Source organism: Durio zibethinus, chromosome 17 (genome assembly GCF_047325235.1).
Source record: "Durio zibethinus cultivar Kanyao isolate XHJ-2024 chromosome 17, ASM4732523v1, whole genome shotgun sequence".
NCBI classification, from domain to species: domain Eukaryota; kingdom Viridiplantae; phylum Streptophyta; class Magnoliopsida; order Malvales; family Malvaceae; genus Durio; species Durio zibethinus.
The window spans coordinates 25,074,572-25,098,954 of record NC_143178.1 but is presented as its reverse complement, the minus strand read 5'-3'; the positions used below and the strand labels follow the sequence as shown (position 1 = coordinate 25,098,954).

At 34.0% G+C, this 24,383-nt stretch overlaps 1 protein-coding gene across 17 annotated transcripts; it reads left to right on the top strand.

Moving 5' to 3' along the window:
• The first annotated feature begins 1,567 nt into the window (after nt 1-1,567).
• LOC111285688 (uncharacterized) lies at nt 1,568-23,519 on the top strand. Of its 17 annotated transcripts, none has more exons than XM_089746753.1 (51): nt 1,622-1,917; nt 2,390-2,477; nt 3,160-3,460; nt 3,549-3,777; nt 3,899-4,238; nt 4,430-4,543; nt 4,627-4,755; nt 4,859-5,050; nt 5,154-5,345; nt 6,266-6,403; nt 6,521-6,643; nt 6,717-6,970; nt 7,725-7,828; nt 8,678-8,772; nt 8,856-9,095; nt 10,353-10,544; nt 10,669-10,750; nt 10,887-10,954; nt 11,339-11,484; nt 11,631-11,739; nt 11,823-11,969; nt 12,036-12,083; nt 12,167-12,295; nt 12,389-12,616; nt 12,961-13,043; nt 13,123-13,228; nt 13,326-13,421; nt 13,562-13,714; nt 14,312-14,494; nt 14,586-14,824; nt 15,054-15,183; nt 15,271-15,393; nt 15,685-15,729; nt 15,836-15,913; nt 15,985-16,101; nt 17,712-17,838; nt 17,931-18,034; nt 18,115-18,237; nt 18,334-18,417; nt 19,997-20,143; nt 20,251-20,385; nt 20,486-20,515; nt 20,598-20,744; nt 20,820-20,881; nt 21,366-21,519; nt 21,614-21,805; nt 21,888-21,992; nt 22,289-22,426; nt 22,609-22,851; nt 23,024-23,125; nt 23,290-23,519. In XM_089746753.1, the coding sequence occupies exons 2-51, from the start codon at nt 2,475-2,477 to the stop codon at nt 23,371-23,373; spliced, it is 6,933 nt and encodes a 2,310-aa protein (XP_089602879.1). In that variant the 5' UTR covers nt 1,622-1,917; nt 2,390-2,474; the 3' UTR covers nt 23,374-23,519. The 17 variants fall into 17 exon arrangements, with proteins under 17 accessions (XP_089602876.1, XP_089602877.1, XP_022731023.2 ...); XM_089746754.1 differs by having other exon boundaries at nt 1,623-1,917; nt 15,054-15,165; XM_089746752.1 differs by having other exon boundaries at nt 1,806-1,917; nt 15,051-15,183; nt 20,483-20,515.
• Nucleotides 23,520-24,383: the final 864 nt, after the last annotated feature.

Here is a 24,383-nt window from a genome sequence, read left to right as displayed (position 1 = left end):
TATTTGTCTTCATAGGAGTCTCTGGGAATTGCAATAGGAAGAGTTTCTGTCCTTTTGCCCTCATTTCTTTGATCTTGACGAATTTATTTGGAAGTGTTGCTCCAGCGGTAGTTACTCTGCCAAGTCTTTCTGTGGTTCTTATTACCGTCTTTCTGCTCACTCCCCAAATATTGGGAAGCAGTCTGGTAATCTGGTCTGGTCTTTTGGCAAGCTATTAATGGTAAGGTGACCTTTAAAGTTGGGCTGTTGAAAGGGGGGATTTTGGATCCTCATTGTAACAAGGAAATTGAAACTATTAATCATTTTGTTTCAACTTTTTTATTTTTCTCTTGGAGAGTTTGGATAGTTATCACCAAATGAAGCCTCATTGTTTTTCTATCTTGCCGGCCTTTGATTCCTAATAATTATACAAAAGGAAGGTGTTTGTTACATATTTTTCTTTACTGTTTTTTATGGTATAAATGGTTTCACCGCAACGAAAATATTGTTTTAAAGGATTTTGATCTTGTGGATATCATCAAGGTCCGGTTAGCTCATTGCTGCAAAGGTAAATGGCCATCAATGGCCGCTTCTGTTTGCAAGCATCTAATAACTAAACATGAAAGTGTTTAGTCCCAGGCATTACAATATAGTCTTTATTTACAGAGCCAGCAACAATATTTTTCAATCCTCAAGCAGTTTTTTATTTCTTGCTTCCGAAAAAAAAAAAAAACCACAGCTTTTCTCCATTGTCATCCGCATGAGATAAGTCTGTCCAGTTAAGATATACAATTATCATTATCATCTATCACGTAAAATAAGTAAAAAAAAAGTGTAAAGAACTTAAAATTTTGAATTAAAAGTTAATTCCAACAACCCAACTCCATCTAATATAAGAATTTATGTTTTATTGTTGAAAATAAATACGGCTATAATTAAAAAGTGACAAGAGTGGTATTAAATTAAATTTATTGATATGTTATTAGAATTGATATTTGAGAGTTACAATTTATGTTTTTTCAATTTCATAATTTTTAAATGTCAATTCCAATGATATGTCAATTGATTTAAAGATAATCAATATTGTTTTATCTTACATTACGTAAAATTACATATTAATAATACCGAATGTAAAATTCATTATTATAGTTTAATGTTGGTAAAATGCTAAGATTATCTTTATTAATATCCTGAGCAACAAATAGATAATAGTAAAAATTTTATTACATACATGATTAAATGTTGTTTAACACTATTTATTTTTTATTATAGGAAATATTTTTTTGAGTTTTTTTTTTTTTGTTATTCAAGGGGTAGAGCTTTATTGGGGTTTGAATTCTAATCTTAATGTTTTTTTTTAAGTTGTTTTGATGTCTTATAAATTCAATAATTTCTTAGATTGATTTAATTTAGTTTTAGATTTATTTAATTATATATTGATATTAATTTTTTAATTTTTAATATAAATAATATTTTGATTATAACTTTTTATTAACAATTAATAATTTCATAAAGCCTAATAATATAAAAAAAAAAATAGAACCAATACGCACTAAAATGCCTGACGGTCATAAAAAAAAGTTAAACCGAACGTACTTTGATTCCGTCAATATCAAGCAACCTAACCAATCCGATTGAGTCTTGGAGTCCCATTCTATGTATAGCTCTCGACTCTTGAGTCCCAAGAAACCCAGCGCGATTCAACAACCCCACTCTCGTTCTACTCCCTCCTGCAATTCTTCTTCTCCTAAACCACTCACCACCTTACTTTCCAATTCTTCAAAAAAAAAAAAGCCTAGTTCCTGTGTTTTTCAGCAGAGAAGAGTTTTCAAAAGGAAAATGTTACAGTTCTCATCGCTGCTTTCTAGCCATATTCGATTCTTGCTACAGAGTCTCACCGACTCCAATTTCGTTTCTGTTCTTCGTGATCTTTGTCAGGTACTCAAAAAATTCTTCTACAATTCTCTTTTCTTTTTCTTTTTCTTTTTTTTTTTTTTCCTTTTTTCGCGTTTCTTCTTGAGCGATTTGTTTTGGCTTGATTCGAATGTGACAATGTTTGAGTCTGAAATCGTAAAAGTTTTTGGTCTCATGATGAATGCTTTGTTTTCGTTTCTTTTTTATCGTATACTTATGTTGTTACCGGCTTTATTTGGTTGATGAGAGAATGTAAAAAAAATGAGGTGTAGAGTCAATGTATTATACATGTTATGTTCTACATAAAACCAGGTTTCGTTCAGATCGTGTTTTTTCTCGCTATAATTTTATGTTTCTTTCCTTTTCGGGTTTCATTTAGGGTTTTAGTTAGGGGTTGATACAAATATGATTTGTCCTAAGATTTTGATCTAGTGATTAATCCTAAGTTTCCTTTTGTTTACATGCATGTGCCTCTGTTTGGTTGAGAAAATGAAAGAAAGTAAAGAGCAATGAAAGAAATTTAAACATCTGGATAGTTTTGTCTCTTATGCAACAATGTTGCCAGTTGGTGTGCGAATGCAATGGTGAGACAGTGCGTCATCTTTTAAGTCATTGATCTTTATCTAAATAGCTTTTATCCTTTTTCTGATTCTCTATATGAATTCTCTTAAATACTGCCAAAAGGGTGACTAATTGTTGACTGGTTAGAATGAAGATTTGGATGGCATAGAAAATGTAAGGCTTGAAGAGAGATTGAGCAAGAAAGGAGAGAAAAGGATTGATCGTGAAATTTCATATGTGCATGCAGTGTCATATAGATCTTTATTGGTTTCCAAATGCAATCTATTAGAGGTCTTTTTTTTTTTTTAAATTTAAAACAAAGCTAATTGGTTTATATCTAGTTTCCGTAAAATATCCAAGCATCCTACAAAAAACAAATGAAAAAGAGAAAAAAAATATTTGCATTTGTAGTACAAGATTAGCATCTGAAAAGAGGGAAAAAATAATTACTTAATTTTCTTAGCTTGGGAGGGGTGGGTGGTGGGGTGGTGATTGTATGTGTCTGCACTCTGCTACTTTAAGTTATGAATACCAGGTTTTATATCTTTATAATTGTACTGTTGATTCTGTCAATTATGTGATCCCTATTTTCTATTTGCAGAATGATGGAATTTTTTATCAATAATTTATAGTTGTTTAGAATTTTATTACGTGTTTATTGCATTTCTTTATTGGTTACTTAAATGGACTTTATCTTCTGGGAAGACTCTTGAATATGGGATCGAGGGAAGCATCTTGCTTCTACAGACAATTTTGTATCACATGAATCTTCTGGGGGAAGATATGCAAAGAAAGCAATATATGTCAGGCCTATTTTCTGAAGTTTTCAGTTATCTATTAGACCAACCAAATTTTGGTACTGTGTGTTGTGAAGCATTCAGAAACGTAATTATCAGCAAAAAGTTCCTTCAGGAGTTTTCCAATGAATTGCAATTGTCAGTCTCTGAAAAAGTTGCCCTTGGTCTTGCTTTGGCAGACTCGGAGAATGATGAGTTCAGAACAATTGGTAAGTTCATCCCTTTTCTAAATATCTGCTCAAAATATTCTTCCAAGAATGGCGCTTTTAGTACATGATTCATTTATTTTTTTTTCAGGTCAGGACTTTAACATAGGTTTGATACAGGAGTTATGTAGAAATCCAGCCTCTGTTGATTCTGTTGAGGAGATTCAGAATATAATTTTGTTTTTCTATCAGTCTGAGGGTCTAACAAAGTATGTGGACTCCTTTATGCAAATGTTGGCTTTGATGGAACCAAAAGAGAGGACGTCTCTTATATTAGCTCCACTGCTCAAAGATGATGTAAAGGAGGCTAGATTTCTAAGGTGTTTGTAACTCCTTGAGTTTTGCTTTAGTTTTTATAATGTAACTGATTTTATGCCCGCTAATATAAAATTAAGGAATCAATTTCCTTGTCCTACTTTCTTTCTTGTTTTTTCTTTGAAGGAATTTGGATATGTTCCACAATTTCAATGAAAATGAATTTGACTCCCTTCTGGTGGAGATGGAGAGTGAGACTAGCGTGTCTGATATTATGAGAGAAGTGGGATATAGATGTACAGTTAATTCTACACATTGCAAAGAGGTGTTGTCAAATTTCTTACCTTTGAATGAAGTTACTCTGTCTAGAATACTTAGCACTGTTGCCCAAAGCTATTCTGGCCTTGAGGACAGTCAACTTTCACATTCATTATTCTGCTCTGCAATTGGTAGCAGTGCAGCATTTGATATATCATGCCCAGGCTCTTGGAATGTGGACATTTTGGTGGATTCAGTTAACCAGCTTGTAAGTCCCATTAATCTTGATTCATCTTCTCTACCTTGTTCCAAAATTGATTAAAAAGTGAAATTATTATTGATTTGGAGAGTACCAACTTGTAGGCCCCATTAATCTTGATTCATTTTCTTTACCTTGTTCCAAAATTGATTAAAAAGTGAAAATATTATTGATTTGGAGAGTAATATTTTGATCTTCAGGCTCCTGGAATTCATTGGAAAATTGTCATGGAATATCTGGATCATGAGGGATTTTACATTCCTAACAGCCAGGCATTTTCCTTTTTCATGTCAATTTATGCCCGTGCATGTCAGGTACTATAGTTTAGCACAGATGTTCAATTTAAGTTTATATAATGTTTTAAAGTTACACTTAATCATTGCAAATAAAATTTCAGGATCCTTTCCCTCTTCATGCTGTATGCAACTCTGTTTGGAAGAATGTTGATGGTCAATTATCTTTTCTAAGATACGCTGTATCAGCCCCGGTTGAGATATTTACCTTTGAACATTCTGTCAGGAAGCTAGTATGGCACATTGCTCATTAATGTCTAATCTTTTTTCTTTCTCTTGTCCCTCTTACTTTTTCTTTTTCCAATTTGCCTTAAATGTATATTCTTTTACCTAAAGGCATATGTTGAAGCGTGTAATCGCCATGAGCTTTTGTCCATACAAGGAAATCACGCTTGGTTATCCCTTGACCTTATTGATGTGTTGTGTCAATTAGCTGAGAGGGGCTATGCCAATTCTGTACGAGCAATGCTTGACTACCCTCTCAAACACTGCCCTGAACTATTGCTGCTTGGAATTTCTCAAATTTGTGTATGGTTCTTGTACTTATCGAACTAAAGTTACACAAAATTTTTTTTCAGAGTAGCAATTTCTGACCATAGTGCTGATTTTATACTTTATGTTATTCTTGTAGACTGCTTATAACCTTCTCCAACATGATGTCTCTTCTGCCATTTTCCCCATGGTTGTTGAAAATTCCGTGGGAAGCTTGATTCTTTATCTTTGGCATTCTAATTCCAAGTTTGTGGCACATGGTTTAGTGCACATGATTAAAGCTGACCAAAGCAGCATAATTAGAATGTTAGGCATTTGTTATGAACAGAAGGTAATAAAAACTCAATCTGTTGAGGGATCAATTGCTGTCAGTAATGCAACTTTTGCTGTACTTTTTGTTTCATCTATGGTATAGAATTAATATGTTTGTATGTCCTCTCTTTTATGGAGCTTTTACTATCTTCTTCATTGTTTTCTCTTTCTAGTCTCTTAGTATGTACTTTTATTTTCTTGTAATATCATTTCTCTTTTGTGAATAGTTTTGATTACTGTTTTATTAAAATCCACGGGGTGATCATGCAATAAGTCTTTGTGTGCACAAAGTTGTATGCATCGAAGGATTTTTTGAATCTCTCAGAAGGAGCCTTTCTTCATTGTGGTCTGCAACAACCTATTAAATTAAAGCGAAGGGACAAATCCTCTTATCCACGGGGATGCGAAGGGCATTGAAACCTCAGAACTAAAGATAAAACAATGAGTACTTTGTAAAAGGTTCAGCCATAATAAAAGGAAAGTCCAACAGGGTAGATTAAAAACTGGTTTTGTTTAAGCTTTAAGATGGAGAATTAACTTCTATAGCTTTTCATTTAATTTCTCTTTTCAATTTTAAGCTTACTAATTGTTTATTAGCTAAGTTGCTAAAACAAGAGAAATTTCACTGCTTTTAAAGAATCCATGACTTGTCTGTGTGATTTTAGGATGTGAAATCTTATTTTCATTAGGATCAAAATTATAGTTGTATTTCTTCTTTATGGTACTGGCACTCAGTCTGCTTTGCTATTATATGGTTTATCAATTTCTAGTGAATTTGTTGTTATGCAATGCAGATTTTATCTGGTTTCTTGGAGCAAATCTTATTTTCATTAGGATCAAAATTATAGTTGTATTTCTTCTTTATGGTACTGGTGCTCAGTCTGCTTTGCTATTATATGGTTTATCAATTTCTAGTGATTTTGTTGTTATGCAATGCAGATTTTATCCAGTTTCTTGGAGCAAATTCCATTTTCTTGTAGTATTCGACTAGCTGTATTGGCTTCCCAAGAAGAATACTTATGTCTGGAGAAGTGGTTGAATGATAATCTGAATGATTATAAAGACATCTTTGCTGAGGTTAGTTTTCTTCCTTTCTTTTTCTTCATGGTGATGATGAAAGTGAAAACCATCTCTGCCGATTCAATTGAAATGCAAAGAACAAAATGCTCCTAATTTTCATATTGCTTATTTCAGGAATGTCTAAAATTTTTTAAGGAGATTTCTTTAGATGCAGCAGAAGATATGTCCCATGATTTGTTTCAATCTCCTGGCGTTGTTGAGAATATATATTTCAAGACAAGTTCAACATTTATAAAGGTTCTACTGCCTCAAAATAATATTCCTCTATTATGTTTGTTTACTTCACCTTGTAATGTTCTCTATGTTGCAGGTTTTTCGAGCTAACACTGAACACATCACTTCTGACCACATTGCTGAAGAATTGGAAAGAATGAATAGGGCTTCTATGCATGTCAAGCCTCGACTTCAGAATGTTGGCACTTCAGATTCGTCAAATTTATATGGATATGCTGATGATATAGAGGCTGAAGCAGATTCTTATTTGTCTCAGATATTTTACAGTCAGATGCCTATTAATGTTATGATTCACATGCTTTCAAAATTAAAGGAATCTTCAGAGAAAAGGTTGATTATTAACTTAAGCACTAGAAACTGAATGGTACTGTCATATTGAGTATGTTTTAGCTTTCTGTGTACTTGTTGTCGGTGCTGATAGTTTACATTGGCTGCAATAGTGGTCTATAGCTTATCCTGATGTGTTTGCAATGGTTTGTTCATCTTTTTCCCTTTCTGTATGAGTGGATATGTGTTTTAGCATTTTTTTTTTTTCATAATGCCATTATTCAGTACTCCTTTTTGACATTTAGCATCTGTTATGTCTCATAGTTGCTGGATTGTTTGGAAATGGTTTTGAGAGTCTGCTTTCTCATTATTTGTCGAGCATCTAAATCTGCTTTTGCACGGTTTAATGCCAGATTCTTGGAGTTATTCAGTCGAATTTAATGTTTTCTAGAACTTCTTGCAATGTGCTTTATATTCCTTGTCTGGATATCCCAGCAAATTTGAACTAATGAATCTATTTAATGTTAAAACTTATGCTTTTGCTTTGCTGATATAAAAGTGTTTCAAGAACGGACTAAAAAGTTGTCTCTTGTTGCATTATGCTAGTCTGAGCTGTTTCAGTATTAGTGCTAGGTGTGCCTAACTTGGCATGATTCTACGGGGAATTTCATATAGGTAATTATGTTATTGTTCATTTCATATACCTAAATGGGAAAGATAATGACCTTAGTTATGTTATTGTGCATTTTGCATTATTTTTAAGATTACTTTTTAATTTGAAAATAATATTCTGACTAGCTCTTGTTTCATTTAACAGGGAACAATTAATTTTTGATCATGTGATACAGAATTTGTTGGATGAGTACAGGTTCTTCCCTAGGTATCCAGAAAAGCAGCTCAAGATTGTTGCTATCCTGTTTGGTAAGCCTACATTTTTTTCTCATTTCAATTTTACAGTCTTTGGGGTTTTATGCCCTATTACCTCTTCTAAGCTGCTTATCGTGGGTAGCTTGGATATTTGTGCTAATTCCTCAAAAGGGTATCTAACTCCATTGCCTTTTTGTTTCTATGCAAAATGTTGTGTTCTTATAAAGTTGAGGCCAATTTGATTCGTTGATATAATTGAACTTCATAGTGTAGCCTGAGCTGCCTTGTAAATATGGCCAGATATAAGTTGGTTTAACATATCTATGTTATGAGCTCTTTAGGGTGATATTGACAGCCTGAAACAAATTATAAATGGTTGTTGTATCTGGAAGTGTCTTTTTGAGCATATAATATGGTCTCTTTCCCTTTAGAAATTTTAGATTGGCAGGGAAGTAGTTGGTTATCAGTAAAGTCGGTTCCTTTTGCTATTAGACACATGGTGCACTTCTTGGCAAGAGCCTAAAGGTCAAATGGTAAGAGGCTGTTGCTGTATTAAGTAACATAGTGGAATAGGTTGAATGTTGCCTCAGTGTTTACATTTGCTGCACAATTGTTGACACTAGGAAATAACATGTTTGCATGTGAAGACACAATCATAGAACATATCAGTTGGTTAGGATTTTTGAAATTTTTATTACCATGGAATTATTCCACGGAATTATCCTGCCAATAGACACACTGCAGAGTGCTTAAATTCTGACAAATTTGTGTCTCTGGCTCCTTTACCCCTTTGTGTCTTTAAGCAGACTCTTGAATATCATCCTACAGGCAGGAACATTCAGTTTGTTCACAAAAGCTTGTAGTTTAGTTTCATATATTAAGAGCTTATCTACTTTGTTGCAGGCTCTCTAATCAAACATCGGCTTGTAAACAATCTGAATCTTGGTATTGCTTTGCGTAGTGTGCTAGATGCATTGCGTAAGCCCACAGACTCAAAGGTTAGTAGTATTTTCTTCTATTGTGTTTCATCTGCAATGTAGTTTTTCTGTGGTTTGACATCATAATTGGATTTGGCTTGTAGCTATTTGTGTTTGGAACCAAAGCTTTAGAGCAGTTTGTGGACCGTTTGGTTGAGTTGCCACAATATTGCAGTCTTATTTTGCAAATATCCCATTTGCGTGGAATGCATCCAGAGCTTGTTGATTTTGCTGAAAGTGCGCTTGCTTGGATTTCATCAAGTTGCTTGGAAAAAGATGAAGATAACACCTACGTTATTTATCCCCAGGATGATTCTACTGCAGCTGCTTCAAAAAATTTGAAGGTGAGTTTGGTTCTATTAAGTTTTTCTTTTTGTAACTTGTTTTATCTTTCAGTTTTGTCAAACACTAGCTGCACTTTATACCATTTACCTTAAAGAATGTGAGCTTTCCAAATTCACACAAAGTTATTGTCTTTGTTTTTGTGTATGTGTGTTTTTCCCCATTTTGGGATGATTTGCTTCAATGCACTCCTAAAACTAAACCTTATAACATGTTCAATCAAATATAGGAATAATATGAAGATACTATGTTAAGTGGCATGCACATGTCTCAATACGTTTTGCTTCTTTCAGAGAAACACTTTTGGACTTGAAACCATTTATTTTTGTCCTTAGTGCAACTCAAGTTATTGCATTGCTGGATTAATTTATTTACTGAGGTTAACAACCACCACCAACCCTGCCTCCCTTCTCCATGTTATCAAGAGGGTTGGTTATGAGTGCAAAATCAAAGTTGTAAAATAACTGCCCGATTCAAACTATCCTTATTATTAGGTATACCTTTCTAGAAAATTTAAAAAAATCACATTTTCCTGTTATTCACTTTTTGAAGGAGGCCGGGCTTTCTTTCTAGTCTTCTGAACAAGGTATCCTCATGCATTTTGTTGATGGTGATTATATTAATCTCTTGAGTGTAAATCATTAAGTATCCAGGCTAAAACGAATTGGAACTAGGTGGAGAAACACCAATTGGCTTTAGGTAGAGATAGAAAGGCCTAACTTGTGAACGTTAAGTACATGACAAACCCCAAAGTTAGTTGATGTTAACATATATGAATTTTGATAAACAACCAAATTATCATCTACATGTCTTGATATCTTTTTATCACATTAGATCTCTCGTTGTACCGTTGATATTATTAATTTGTTTTTGAAATTGCTCAAAAGTATGGGTTACTATAGCCTATTAATGGAAACATATGTGTTAATTGACCAATTCCATCAGTAAAGTAATAGAAAACTAGGTTAGAGAACTAAATTCTTTAGGATTTCTCATTATTTGTCTTGTTGGATTAGTTTACCATAACTATAATGTATGCTTGCTTCAGTATGTCTGTGGCCATTGAATTATGGTTTTAGCCTTTTAGGTTCTAATGGTATATTTGAATCAATAGTTCCTATTTTGAATGGAATTTTTTATTTATATAGTTTTCTTTTGAAGGTATTGAGAACATGATGATATTTTCTATTTATTTCTGGTGTTTAGATTACTATAACTTGTCAAGTAAGTTACCCTAATGGCCTGATTCCCCATAGCAGTTACCTGGAGTTATGACCAGACAGCCAAGCCATCAACTCTCCCCTTCACAGCAGATGGAACAGAGACTTGAAGAAGTTATTGGTGATAGAATCAAGGCATCTATGACTTCAAGCATATGCATGAAACCACTTTTACCTCAGTCTGCCCACCCTTCAAATGGCTTCCTGAATGACGTTGCTAGCAGTCAGAAGGTATTTGCTTTTCCAAAATCAATCTACTAGTTTGTATATTGATATAATTTCCGTCTCTTGCATCAATATTCAAATTACCTTATAATTGTTCTTTGCTGTGGCTGATATCTTTTAGTCCATGCAGACTGTCCTGTCACAAAATACAATAATGGCAGTTCCATCCACTGCTCCTGATTTTCCTCATTCTAGGGGAGTTACTTCAACTAGTAAGTATTTATATGCCTTTTCTAACATCTGATTGCATGTAGTTCCTGGATGAATCCAAAATCCCTTAAGCCACTTTATCTTTTCAAACCATTACATATCTGTTGGGTTTCTTTAAACAAAATTCATATGATGCAGGGTTTGGTTCGGCTCTAAATATTGGAACACTTGTTGCAGCAGCCGAGAAGAGGAATACTCTTGTTGAGGTATCTTATTCTCTTTATACATGTAAATGTTCATTTACACCTACATTCACAGTGAATGTCAATGTACATCTCCATCTATGCATACATGATCTTTTTTTTTCTTTTGAGGGGCAACAAGAGAATGATTTTTGTTTACTGGTACCATAAGGAACTAAAAGGGACCTTTTTATCAGATTGCAAACTATGGCACTCTTTTAAAAAAATTATTTTGTATATTTTAAATTTTACATTATTGGATATTTTGATCTACCCTCTTGCTTTACTGGTGTCATTTTCATGTGAAATAAGAAAATGCCACTTTTATTAGTTTTCCTCTTACAAATCAATCTATAGGTTCCATGGATTTTGAAAGCTTTAATATTTTATTTATTTTGTTTTTGACAGACTCCTGCATCCGATGTTCAGGATAAGATATTTTTCTTGATTAATAATATTTCATCATCAAATGTTGATGCTAAAGTGAAGGAATTTACTGAGATTCTTAATGAGGAACATTATTCATGGTTTGCACAATACATGGTGATGAAAAGGTAAGACTGAGTTCTGCTTGAGAGCTCCTGGAACGTTATAATTTATCTATATTCTATGTAGCTATCTGTGTGGATGATCAACTCATGATGAGTTTTCACTAAATAATTAATGATTTATTAACTTCCTGTCATAAAACACTTGTCAGAGCAAGCATTGAGCCAAATTTTCATGACTTGTACTTGACTTTTCTGAAGAAAGTCAATTCAAAAAGACTGAATGAAGAGATTGTCAAGGATGCTTATGAGAATTGCAAGGTTTATGTGCTAGAAATCTTTATTTTTTGATTTAGTTGTGATCTTGAGTAGTTCTAATAGTAATACAAAGTAGTATATTTCAGGTTATTTTGAGATCTGAGCTTATAAAGTCAAGCTCAGAAGAACGTTCCTTGCTGAAAAATTTAGGTAGTTGGCTTGGGAAGTTTACTATTGGCAGAAATCAAGTGCTAAGGGCCCGAGAAATAGATCCCAAATCTTTAATCATAGAGGTAACCATTCTAATGAATCCCTTTTTCCCCTTCAATTTCATCATTATCTTGCTTTGCTTTGTCCAGGCATATGAGAGGGGCCTGATGATAGCTGTGATACCATTTACCTCAAAGGTATTAAAATTTCAGTTATGTAATGTGATTTCTACTATCTTTCTTTGCTACTTTGATGTTTTAATAGCTTGGTTTTGCTGCAGATTTTGGAACCATGCCAATATAGTCTTGCTTACAAGCCTCCAAATCCTTGGACTATGGCAATTCTTGGTTTACTTGCAGAGATCTATGCATTGCCAAATCTTAAAATGAATCTCAAATTTGACATTGAGGTCTACTTTGATGCTCCTTGATATATTTACTGAGTCTGAACTTGTAAATTTGATTTTTTTTAACTCTTTCTCATCGTATCCTCCCATTTTTAGGTTTTATTTAAGAACCTTGGTGTAGATATGAAGAAAGTTAACCCAACATCTCTTCTAAAAAACTGTCTCCGCAAAATAGAAGGAAATCCTGATTTTTCCAACAGAGATGTTGGGGCATCTCAGCCACCAGTGGTTACCCAAATTAACTCTGGGATCAAGTCTATACTGAACAAAGTTGATTTAGAGCCTGAAATAATCAATACATCTCATTCTGATGGCCAGTTAAAGGTATTGCCCCTTTTCTAAGGTTTAACACTTTATTATTTTCTGATTACTCATGATTTGTAATGTTCTTCTCTAGTGTTTGATATTGCACTTGTCTTTTGACGTTAGTATCCTTCTGGGCTTTCATTTTCCATTTGGTCAATTAGCAGAAGAAAAAAGGTGGCTTTAGCATTTGATATTGTACTTGTTTTTTGGCATTACTACTGTGATCAGCTTCCTTCTAGCCTAGACCTTTCCCAAGTTGTTTCATCTCAGTCTCCCGATTTTATATTGTTGCACTCAATATAATATATTTGAAAACTTTATGCTCAGCTTGCTTTACTAAGAACAAACAATGGTTTGTGCAGTTGGTTTCAGGAATTTCTAAGATTGAAACTCAATTTATTTTCAATAACAAACTCAGCAGTTTGGGCTTACATCATTTGAAAAGGTTCATGTCTGTCAACATTTTCTTATCTATATTCTAATCAAAGTATCCAGTTTGCTTAACTCCATATATTTATTTTTAGAGTTGTCTCCATCATTGTGGAGAGGGCTATCAAAAAGCTCCTCTCTCCAGTTGTTCAACGCTGTGTTCCCATAGCAATCCAGACAACAAAGGAACTTGTTCTAAAGGTTAGGATTGTTATTTTTTTTTCTTTTTATGGAGTGGCTTATCATCTGGCTACTATTTTATAGTAATTTTTTGCTCTTTTTATGCTATAAACCTAAGGACTATGCTACAGAGTCAGATGAAACCCTCATATATGATGCTGCCCATTCAATGGTAGCTAGTTTGGCTGGAAGTCTAGCTCACGTCACATGCAAGGTTTCATATTTGATTATCAAATTTCTTGGCTTCTTTAGCATGCACTTTATGCATTACTATCTTGCTGTTAATAAGCAAATTTGTTGTAGTTTATTTGAATGCCCAAGCCTTAATGATCTAACTGTGGTTCTTTTTGCCAGGAAACTCTTCATACCTCACTATCATGTCAACTAAGGAATTCATTTCAGGGGTTGAATGTTCCCAATGAACATCTTGAACAAGCTGTTGCTCTTGTTATCAATGATAACCTTGATTTTGGGTGTGCAGTAATTCAACATGCTGCATCTGTGAAGGTATGTTTGATTTATTATTATTATGGATTTCCTTGATGAGAAATCAAAGATTGTGGAGTATGAAAGACATGGAATGTCTGCTTGAAGTATTAAGCAAGTAGCAAAATATATGGGGGGAACTCTACAAATTGATTGTAGATTAGATTATGAGAAAGTGAAGAATCTCGATTTCGTTCTTTTTTTGCCTCTTGTAGTGGGTGATGAGTGACAACAAGCCCTTTGGCGGAAATTATTAGAAGGGGATTCTTGAAGTTTTGAAGGTGTTATTCCTGCAGCTTCTTGAGTATTTAGTTTTTCAAGCTCTTCTTAAATATTGTCATTATTGCATTGTTCCTACACTTCTGTTTTTAGGTTTCTCCATATGCTTCGTATGCACCTAGGGATTATTCTTGGTTTGGCTCTTTACTTTCAATTTAATTTTTGTACCTCCTTGATTTTCACTTCCACCCAAAAATAAGTATAATGGTTCTTTTCTGAATATGTTGCTAAGCAACAGGTTGGGGAAATATTGATGTTTCATTTGGATGGGCATTGCAAAAGGAAATAAATAGCATATAGCATTGCTGATTTCTTATTCTGTATATGGTGCCAAATCAGGCAGTACAATCCATCGACTGTGAAATTACTCGGCAACTTTCTCTAAGAAGGAAAAATAGAGAGGGTATTGATCGTTCATATTACGATGCAAACATTAATGCTCAAGGTCCTAAGACTGTTATATCAGAGTCCCAACTCCCCAGACCCGGGCAGAGTTCTCACTCACAACAGCAAGTATATGAGGTAATAATTTCTGGATTTGTGGATGATGAGCGGTTTGGATTATGTTAAATCATCTCTGATTTGCATTATTTTATTCTTTCTATTCCTGTAGGATTTTGTTCATTTTTCCTGGAGAAATCAAGTTGGTCAGAACTCAAATGTTGTCCCTGCCAGTCTGCCTGCTTCATCTGGTGCTTCTGTCAGTTCTACATTATCTTGTCCTCAATTTCCCTCTGCAGGGCAGCTTAACCATGGACCATACTTATCTGGGAATGAACCTGCTGGCTTGGACGGTGTTAATTATCCTTTGGATCTCATTTCTGTGGAGATTGACTCTAACCAATTTCTTAGGTGATTGCTAAGGCTTTGTTTGGTTGTCGCTTTTACGTTTAGCTATTTTTCCTTCATTTTCAGTTAATATTTTATTTTTTTCTTTACACTTTCTATTGAAAAAAATCTAATAGCAAAAGCACCAATCAAATGGAGCCTAAACATAGTTATCATGTCTTTTCTGTCATTTCTTCTGCCTCTTATGTTGTTTTTGAAGATTCACTTTCTTATCTATTTTATGTCACAGCAGTTCTTCCACTAGTATTGGAGCAACTGATGACATCAATCTGCTTGCTGCTAATCAAAGTTCTGTCAGTTCTTTGTGTCCAATTGCTGCTGCCCCAGAAGTGCATTCTGAGGAGGTGCCTTATGCCAGAAAAGTTAGAACTATTTGTTATTACTTAGATATGTACTAGCCCTTTTTACTAATGACTGTTAACAGTGATATATATTCTTGGTTGTTAAAGGAATTGAGACCTACTGCAGAATCATTGCCTACAGCTCCCATTGATCAACTGGGAAGTGGAATCTCGGAACCCTTATTATCTATGTCAGATGTACTGGAAAAGTATCAAATTATTTCCCAGAAGGTAATTAATGTCTTTACAAATTACATTTACCTCCATTGTTACTCTTCAATATTGTATGAGCCCCAATGTATTGCATCAAACTAAGCATCTGCATTTTTGAGTAATTTATCTTCCATCTAAAGTTTGAAGTTTTATTCATCGATACTGACTTGCTTCTTATTCTTAACATGCATTATTTTGCCTCTTCACGCTGTTTTTTTTGGGCTTCATTTGATGGTTCCTTTATTTCTTCTTGCTTGGTTCTTTATTCGGTAAGAATTTAAATAATTATATGATGCTTGTGTGTTTCAGTTGGATATGTTGGTGAGTAAAGAGTCTGGGGAGGCAGAGATTCATGTTAGTTTTTCTAATCTTCCCACTTTTATTTGAACGTGTTGCAAAAGAATAACCTTTATAGGATTGTTTCCTATTTCATCTAATCTGGATGGATATGCATGTTCAGAGAGTTGTTTTTCAGATTCCAAAGATCATACTTAAATGTGTTAGCCAAGATGAGGCTGCCCTTGCAATTGCTCAGAAGGTGTGTATTTGTATTTTGGAAAATTTTTAGTTACTCGTCCTGTCTCATTCCATGATATATTCTTGTGACAGGTTTTCAAAAGCTTATACGAGAATGCTTCAAACAGTTCACATGTTGGTTCACATATTTCAATTATTGCTGCTATTCGCGATGTTTGCAAGCTTGTTGTCAAGGAGGTTACAAGTTGGGTATGTTGCTATAGAATATTTTCCCAGGTCATTGTTCAGATTTCCATGTATCATGCCTGGTATTGATATATTATGTACTATTTTGTTGTTCTTGTTTTTGCTTGATTGCTTTGACTTAGTTTCTACCATAAATGATGCACTTCTTCTTATGATTCATAGTTTTGGCCTTTCTTTATTGAAAATAGATTACTTCTTCATGTTAAAGTTAAGGGCATCAAAGGAAGGGACTCTTGATTTGGGGTTTTTAGGTAAGCAGTTATGTAGGTCTGCACTTGAAAAGAGTGCTCCGGCTGGAATTTAATGGTAGTAAAATTTACAAGTGTCCTGGTTGATGGATGATCGATCTTTAATAGCTGAACAGTATGGAGTTAGTTTATCGATGCCGTATGAAGTGTTATCTGGGATGATTTGACAACAAATTAAGTATTCAGGGTACAAAATCAGAGTTCTCTTTTGGGATGTTATTATGGCTCTGATCTTTTTCTTGATGGTAGACAGTCAAAGTAACTTAATATGGTGGGTTAAACAGGGAACTTGTTTTAAGATTTGGTTATGATGAGCTCTTTGGGATGTGGAACTTGCCTCCATTATATGTTTGCGAGCAATGCTCTGTGAGACTTGTTCTGATGGAAGGATGAATGATTGCAATAAATCTTATGACTTGCAGTGCAAACTTTCTGCTGAAGACTGTTTAGCAGCTATGGTCTCAACTAAGATTTCTTATGTAGCACTTTCACTATGAGAAAGATCTTCTGGATATTGAGATTTCATTAAGCAAGTTATGGTACTTTTTTGGATGGAGAACTACTTCTTCTATTTTTATTTTTTGGCCAGATTGTTTCTTCCAATGTTTAAATGAGTTGATTTCCTGTTGCAGTTCTTAAGACTGTTTGGGTCCTCAATAATACATTACAGTGTTGACCTCTCCCGTTATTTTCTTTTGATCTTTTCACAGCTGTTCTTTTCTTGCTTCTTTTGGAATATTTACTTCTTGTGTACCCTTGCTGTACCCTTTTCTTTCTTTTTCCCATAAAAGTGAAAAGTCTGCTTAGTCAAAAAGGTAACAACAGAGGAGTTGTATTATTGATTATATCCATGAAAATACTGTGTACATGTTTTTGCTATGACACATTCAATGTCTAACACCTGGGAAAGGTTCTATATCGTTGTGTTGTGCTTACTGTGATGTGATATGTATAAGATCCATGCCTATCCCGACAAGGTTGTGGGAAAGGGATATACATATATATATATATATATATATATATATATATATATGGAGGGAAATCAACTTACTCTAGTGTAAAACTAAAAAATTTTACATCTTTTTTATCCATTGATTTCAATGGATCCTAAGGATGAGAGAGATAAGTGAAAAAGGGAAAAAATGGTATAATCTCATCCCTTAGATCTATTAAAATCAAGGGTTAAAAATTTCTCATATATATATATATATCTTAATACAGAAGCATATCGTACTTTCAGTATGGTTTGCCTGTCGGTTGAAAGGCTTATGATATTTTGCTGAGCTATTATTGCTATCTAATGAAACTCAATTGTGTTTTGAACTTTTATCTAATTTCTATCTTTTCATGATTATTTTTTTAAAGGTGATTTATTCGGATGAGGATAGGAAGTTCAATACAAATATAACTTTTGGCCTTATGCGCAAGGGTTTGCTTAATCTTGCTGAATACAACAAGCATATGGCAAAGCTTATTGATTCTGGAAAGAATAGTATGTGTTAGAGATATTGGTCTTTGAACAAAGTTGTGTCCTGGTTCCTTGTCATTCTTTGATTAATCTTACTAATTGCAAATGAACCGCAGAAACTGCAACAGAATTTGCAATATCGCTCCTTGAAACCTTATTGGTTCAGGAATCAAGTCTAACTTTGTCAGAACTTCCCAATCTTATTGATTCCTTGGCAAAGGTTTGAATTTGGTTTTTTTTTTTTTTTTTTTTTTCTGTTTTTTATCATGCATGTCAGTAAGCATTCATACCAAACTGTAGCTTGCAGCAAGACCTGGAGCTCCTGAATCATTACAAAAGTTGGTTGAGATTGCCAAGAATCCTCCAGAAAATGCTGCAAGTCCTTCTGGTAATATTGTTGGCAAGAATGCTAGAGATAAAAAGGTAGCTGGAGATATTGGCAGTTTATTCATTGAAAGAGTCATGAGCTTTCTTTTGGGATATTCCCACCTTTTAATTAATGAATATACTGTAAAACAGAGCTCTGATCATTCTGTGACAATTATGGATGGCAATGTCAATGCTGAATCTACAGGAGTAGACCTTGCTGGATTCTATGACCAGGTATATGAATTTGGTATAAATTTATATGTGAACCATGGATAAATTTTTTTGCCTGATGCAGAGTTTTCCTGCTTGTGTCTTTTTCTGTTCTGGTCATATGAAAGAAATTCGGAAGTATCTGAAGATTCAATCTTTTATTCTATAATGTCTTATTAACTGCCTATCTGCTTCATTTACCTCCATAAAGTCATGAACTTCAGCACCCTGCACACTTTTTAAGAGTATCTAAGAATAAGAAGATAAATTTAGAAGTGATTGGAAAGTTGCATTTTCTTTATTTTTTAATACAAAAAAAGTAGAAGCAAGAGTTGAGGATTATGATTATGAGTTCAACTGATATGTTGATAATTTAATAAATTCCTTTCCTTTTTTTAATTAATTCTAGTTTTTTTGTAAATATGTAGCTAAGTGTTTTCACCACCTCAGCTAGTGATTTTATATGTTAGTGTAGCTGTAATCTACTAGGTACTTGCCTTGAGATATATTTACCTGATATTCTTTTCTTTTTGCTTACTTTTATGCTATTGTAGACTTACTATCTTTCTAATGTTGTTTTATGTTATTTTAGATGGATATACCTCTTTTTTTATGTGTTCCTTCCATTGTCTTCTCTTTACTCCAATTGAGCATTTTCATGTCTATTGGCATTCAATTACATAACCCCACTTTTAATTCGCCATCTCATTCAAGATGCTTAAATCCTGTAAATTTCATCCTCTTAGTTTCCTCATCTTTATGAATAATCAATCATAAATACTGAAAAGAAAACCACTCTTGAAAACTGCTTGACCTCTAATCTTCACTGCATCCTTCACCCCCCCCCCCCCCCCCCACGGGGCACGAAACCCCCTTTCAAGTTTACTGAATTGATTGCAAGCTTAGCAAGTAGGACCTTTGCAAAGTACATCTTAGAGTTAATAAATATAGGAGAATGACAAAGAGGATGCAATAGACTAAATAATTTCAAAGACCACAGTGAAAAATCCTATAATTTATTTGTCAATGCATCTAAATATTGTTGGGATGATAATCCTGAAATGTGAGACTGATATGAAGATGACCTTGAAAACTCACATAATATATTTAACATTATTTATTTTAGTCTTTTTTTGGATAATTGAAATTTTTTTACCAAAGGAAAAATAGGAAAACCTGTTTTAAGCTCAACAGGCTGCAATAGGAGCAACACAGAAAACAAATACAATGATTGACATTCACAAATCTGTTCACTTAAGTTCTCCATTTTGTGCAAAGAGTCCTGTAGACTGGATCTTCAGAAATTTTTATAATACCTGCTATACCCATTTATTTTGCTCTTCATTCTTTAGCTATCTTTATATTTTAGATTGTTTTTGTTAGTGTTACATTCTGTGCTTGATCTTTTCTGTAATATCTGAACTCAACATCCATCAAACCTCATTTACCCCAGTCCCTGTTTGGGACATGTCTAGAGAAATCAATGCCATTCTGAGGGTGTGCCACAAATGGGCAGCACTATGTCCGTGTTGTAAGTTGGCCACCCCAGAAAAAACAGAAGGTAAAATCTTTGTGCTTATTCTCTTATGTTAATATGCGACAGGTTTCTGTGTTGTTCTCTGAATGGTACCACACATACATACTTCATGGTGCAAATGATGCACCTTGTGCATATTTTGTCTCAAAATTGCAGCAAAGTGGATTTCTGAATGGTGATGATACATCAGATAAATTTTTTCGTTTTCTCATGGTAATATCTCTTTATCTGTGGAAGCCTTATACCAAAAAAAAAAAAAAACAGAATTTTAGAAATTGTTAATGGAGGTTATGTATTAATTAGTTTCTTTCTATCTTCAGGAACACTCAGTTGCCCATTGCCTTTCTTCTGAGAGAATTGGTTCTAGTTTGACATTCCAGTCACCTCAGACTGCACAGGACCTCTCATTTCTATTGGTTGATGTGTATGCAAAGCTTGTTGTTGTGATTCTGAAGGTATAGTCATCTTTTAAGAAATTTTTTTTTTGTGGTTTATCTTGTTACTTTGTGTCATCCATCCACCAACCTATTCTAAGTGTTTGTTTTCCTACAGCAGTATCTTGCAACAGATCATCTTTTATCAAAGGTTTGCCTTGGATTTTCCTGTGTTTTTTGTTCTGTTTTGTGGGGGCAGCTATTAAATGAATTGTTTTATGACAATGTGGCAGATTTTTCAATTGACTGTTAGAGTGATTCAGAGGAAAGCTGAGGAGAAGAAAGCATCTTTTAACCCAAGGCCATATTTCAGGCTGTTTGTTAACTGGCTATTGGACCTTGTTTCACCACATGCTGTCTTAGATGGTGCCAAATTTCAGGTCTAATGTTTTTCTTTATTTGTCTTAGTGATCTATTCTTGCTTCTTTACACAGACTGACATAAGATACTTTTAGGTTTTGATTGCTTTTGCAGACACTTTCCATGCATTGCAGCCTCTTAAAGTTCCTGCTTTCAGGTTAGCATGCCAAGCATTGTGTTCCGTTACATTTGTGGTGCAAAAAAGCGAAATTTTTGTTCCTTATAGATTAAGATGGGAATACATGGTTTCACCTCTGAATCACCTTTACTTTTAGCAGTGATGAGGATAGTTTTATCTGAACTGTTCATATTTATCTGGATTTTGTGCATTGTAAATAATGGGTTTCCCTTTGTCCTGAAATATTAGGGAAAACTAATTTATCGGTATACTGCATCAAGCAGCTATATCATTTCAATTTTTATTTTGTTATATTTTTATGAAGAGACATCATTCATAGTTAGGTACCGAGAATTGTGAAAGAGTAGAGATTACCTAGAAAGAGTATTATCATTCCACCAAAAGATGGAAAGTATATTTTTGTACTGAATTTTTAACTAAAATATTCCAATTTTCCCCATAATTTCATTTCAAAGTATACTATTATTCTACTTTTATAGCTAACAATATGAAGCTATTACAGCTTCGCTTGGCTTGAGTTGATCAGTCATAAGAGCTTCATGCCAAAATTGCTCACAGTCAATGCTCCAAGCGGTTGGGTTTGTGCTCAGCTTCTACTGGTTGATTTGCTCAAATTCATGGAACCTTATTTGAGGAATGCTAAACTTGAAGTGCCGGTTTGCTTCTTTTAACTTTGTGCAATTCTCAATTCGGGAGATTTTACACTTTAGTTTCTGTCTTCTTGCTTCATGTTTTGTGTGATCCATGCAGATTCGTCTTCTATATAAAGGCACTTTGAGGTTGCTGCTTGTGTTAATGCATGATTTCCCAGAGTTTCTGTGTAATTATCACTTCAGCTTCTGTGATGTAATTCCATCCAGCTGCATTCAGATGCGAAATATTATCCTTAGTGCCCATCCAAGTAACATGCAGCTGCCTGACCCTTCTACACCAAACTTAAAGGTATTTGTTTGTCTATTTTCTTGCTTAATAATTAGATTCCTCATTACATTGACTTGATAAACTTGGCTATATCTCTTTGCAGATTGATTTATTGCCAGATGTGCACATAGCACCACATGTATTCTCTGAGGTTGATGCTGCTCTAGGAGCTAAGCAGATGAAATATGATGTAGATGAGTATCTTAAGGTGATGTGGATGTGGAGAGTGTTCATTCTACCTTTATTTCGAAAATCCTGTTTAATTAATATAATAGGAGAGTAAAACCATTTCCTTTCACTTTCCCTGGATTGAATTTTGAGGGAAATTCCATTTACTGTTACGAGAGAAATTTACCCTGAAATTTAAAATGTCTTTTCTTATTCTTTTGCTTTCTTGTACCCCTTTGCCCACCCACCCTCCTCCATGCTGCTTGACAGGTTCTCTTGAAATTTTGCATTCCTTTTTTATTTCTAAAACAATCAAGCGTTTTGATTATTCTACAGACAACACGGCAGGCATTTCCATTCTTATCTGAGCTGAAGAAGAAATTACTACTGCCCCAAAATGAGGCTGCAGCACAAGCTGGAACCCGATACAATGTGCCGTTAATAAACTCCCTCATCCTGTATGTTGGAATGCAGGTGATGTAGATTGTGGCCTTTCAACTGAAGGTTTATTATGGATAGATTGGTTGGAGTTATGTGGGACCATTTTATGTGTCTTAGTTCTTTTGGTAGCATACATTATGTGATTGAATTTCCTTCTCTTTTTTCTAAATCTTTTGTTACCTATAATTTCATTCAAGATTTGTGTTTATTTACAGACCATCCAGCAATTACTGAAAAAGAACACTCCTGCCCTTGCGCAGCAGATGACTTGTAATGGTCCCATGGAATCATATATAATGGGTCCTCTGTTAGCCCTTTTCCAAACGTTAATTGTGGAGCTGGATGCTGAGGGCTGCTATCTTGTCCTTAATGCGATCGCAAATCAGCTACGCCACCCAAGCAGCCACACTCATCTATATTCCTATGCCATGCTATACTTATTCAATGAAGCAAAACAGGTACTTTGAAGATTAATTTTCAGTCTTTGATTGCAAGGTATTGGTTGTAACACAAGTTTTAATAGCATCCAAGAAATATTTGCCCAAAAAGCCCACGAATATTCGCTTCAATGAACACAAGCTCTGTTGCCTCTAACTTTGATGATATATAATATAATATTGTTGCATGCAGGAAACCATTAAGGAGCAGATAACAAGAGTGTTGGTTGAACGCTTGATGGTTAATAAACCTCATCCTTGGGGTGTTAAGATCACGTTTCTTGAGCTCATCAAGGTATTTGAGAGCCACTGCCTACCTTTCCACCCTATTCTCGTCAAGCATGTAGATATATATACATATATATATATATATATATATATGGAAAAATTGATATAATGAATTGGAATATGCAGTGCACATTTATTTTATTGGATAGGTGCTCATTTTGATTCTTGCAGAATCCTCAGTACAACTTTTGGAGTCATGCTTTCATCAAGTGTTCGCCAGAGATAGAGAAAATGGTCAAAACAATTTCAATCTAAGCAAGTGGATTCAGAATCCTGTCTACTAGTTTCTTGTGATAACTGAGAACGTGCATTAGTTTCGATCCCCATTGAAATTAGTGTAGAAAAACTGTTTTAAAAATCTTTGAATTTTGAACGTAATGACATTTAGTATTTACGTAACACTAGCAACTTTTCAAGAAAATTTTATTTTCTTTACAAAAAAGTCAAGTTTTTTTATTTTTTTTTTATTTTTTTATAAATTATACAGGGAAGGTAAACTAACATGTCAAAGTTAAATTCGTACTTAGACAAATATTTCAAAAGATTTGCATTACAGTCGACATCATGCAATCAAGCATTCCTATTTCGTAGCTGTGATATATACCGCTATAAGATTTTCAAGAACCTTGACCATCCTCCTAAAGATAAATAAGAACTTCACCCTTCTCCTGTGAGAAAATAAATGACTGTTAGATCATTTTCAATCAAAAACGATATATTGGTTAGTTGACATTAATTATATTTTTCCACGCGATTGTAAATTAATAGATGCTCATAATATTGCTACCTAGCAAACATTATGATAACACACTTCTGACAAGAATCTGACCAACACATTTCAATAATTAGTTAGCCTGCAAAATTGTGAGTATAAACAGCATATTTACCCGAGGTACATGATTTAGTAGGTGGAAATTCATAATCATTAATAAATAATAAAAAAAAGGCAAATTAAAGTAGATAGAACTCATAATTGCTTGTATCCATTCCAGCCAAACAAGCCAATCTGTATCTATTTGCACACCTGCACTTTGCATTTAACGTAGTACTACAACAACTTCACAATCATGTTAGCTTTTTTCATTTCAAAATTAATAGCCAGACTCTCGTCATTGCAACAGAAATTAACCTTTTTTTTTCCTTCATTTTATATTTCTTTTTGTGGCGCTTTGGTTATCGCTTTTTGTTTTTATTTGAGATTTTGGAAATTTTAGTTGCTATACATGTAGACAAGAGTAGAGAGGGTTTTAATATTTGGATGAATA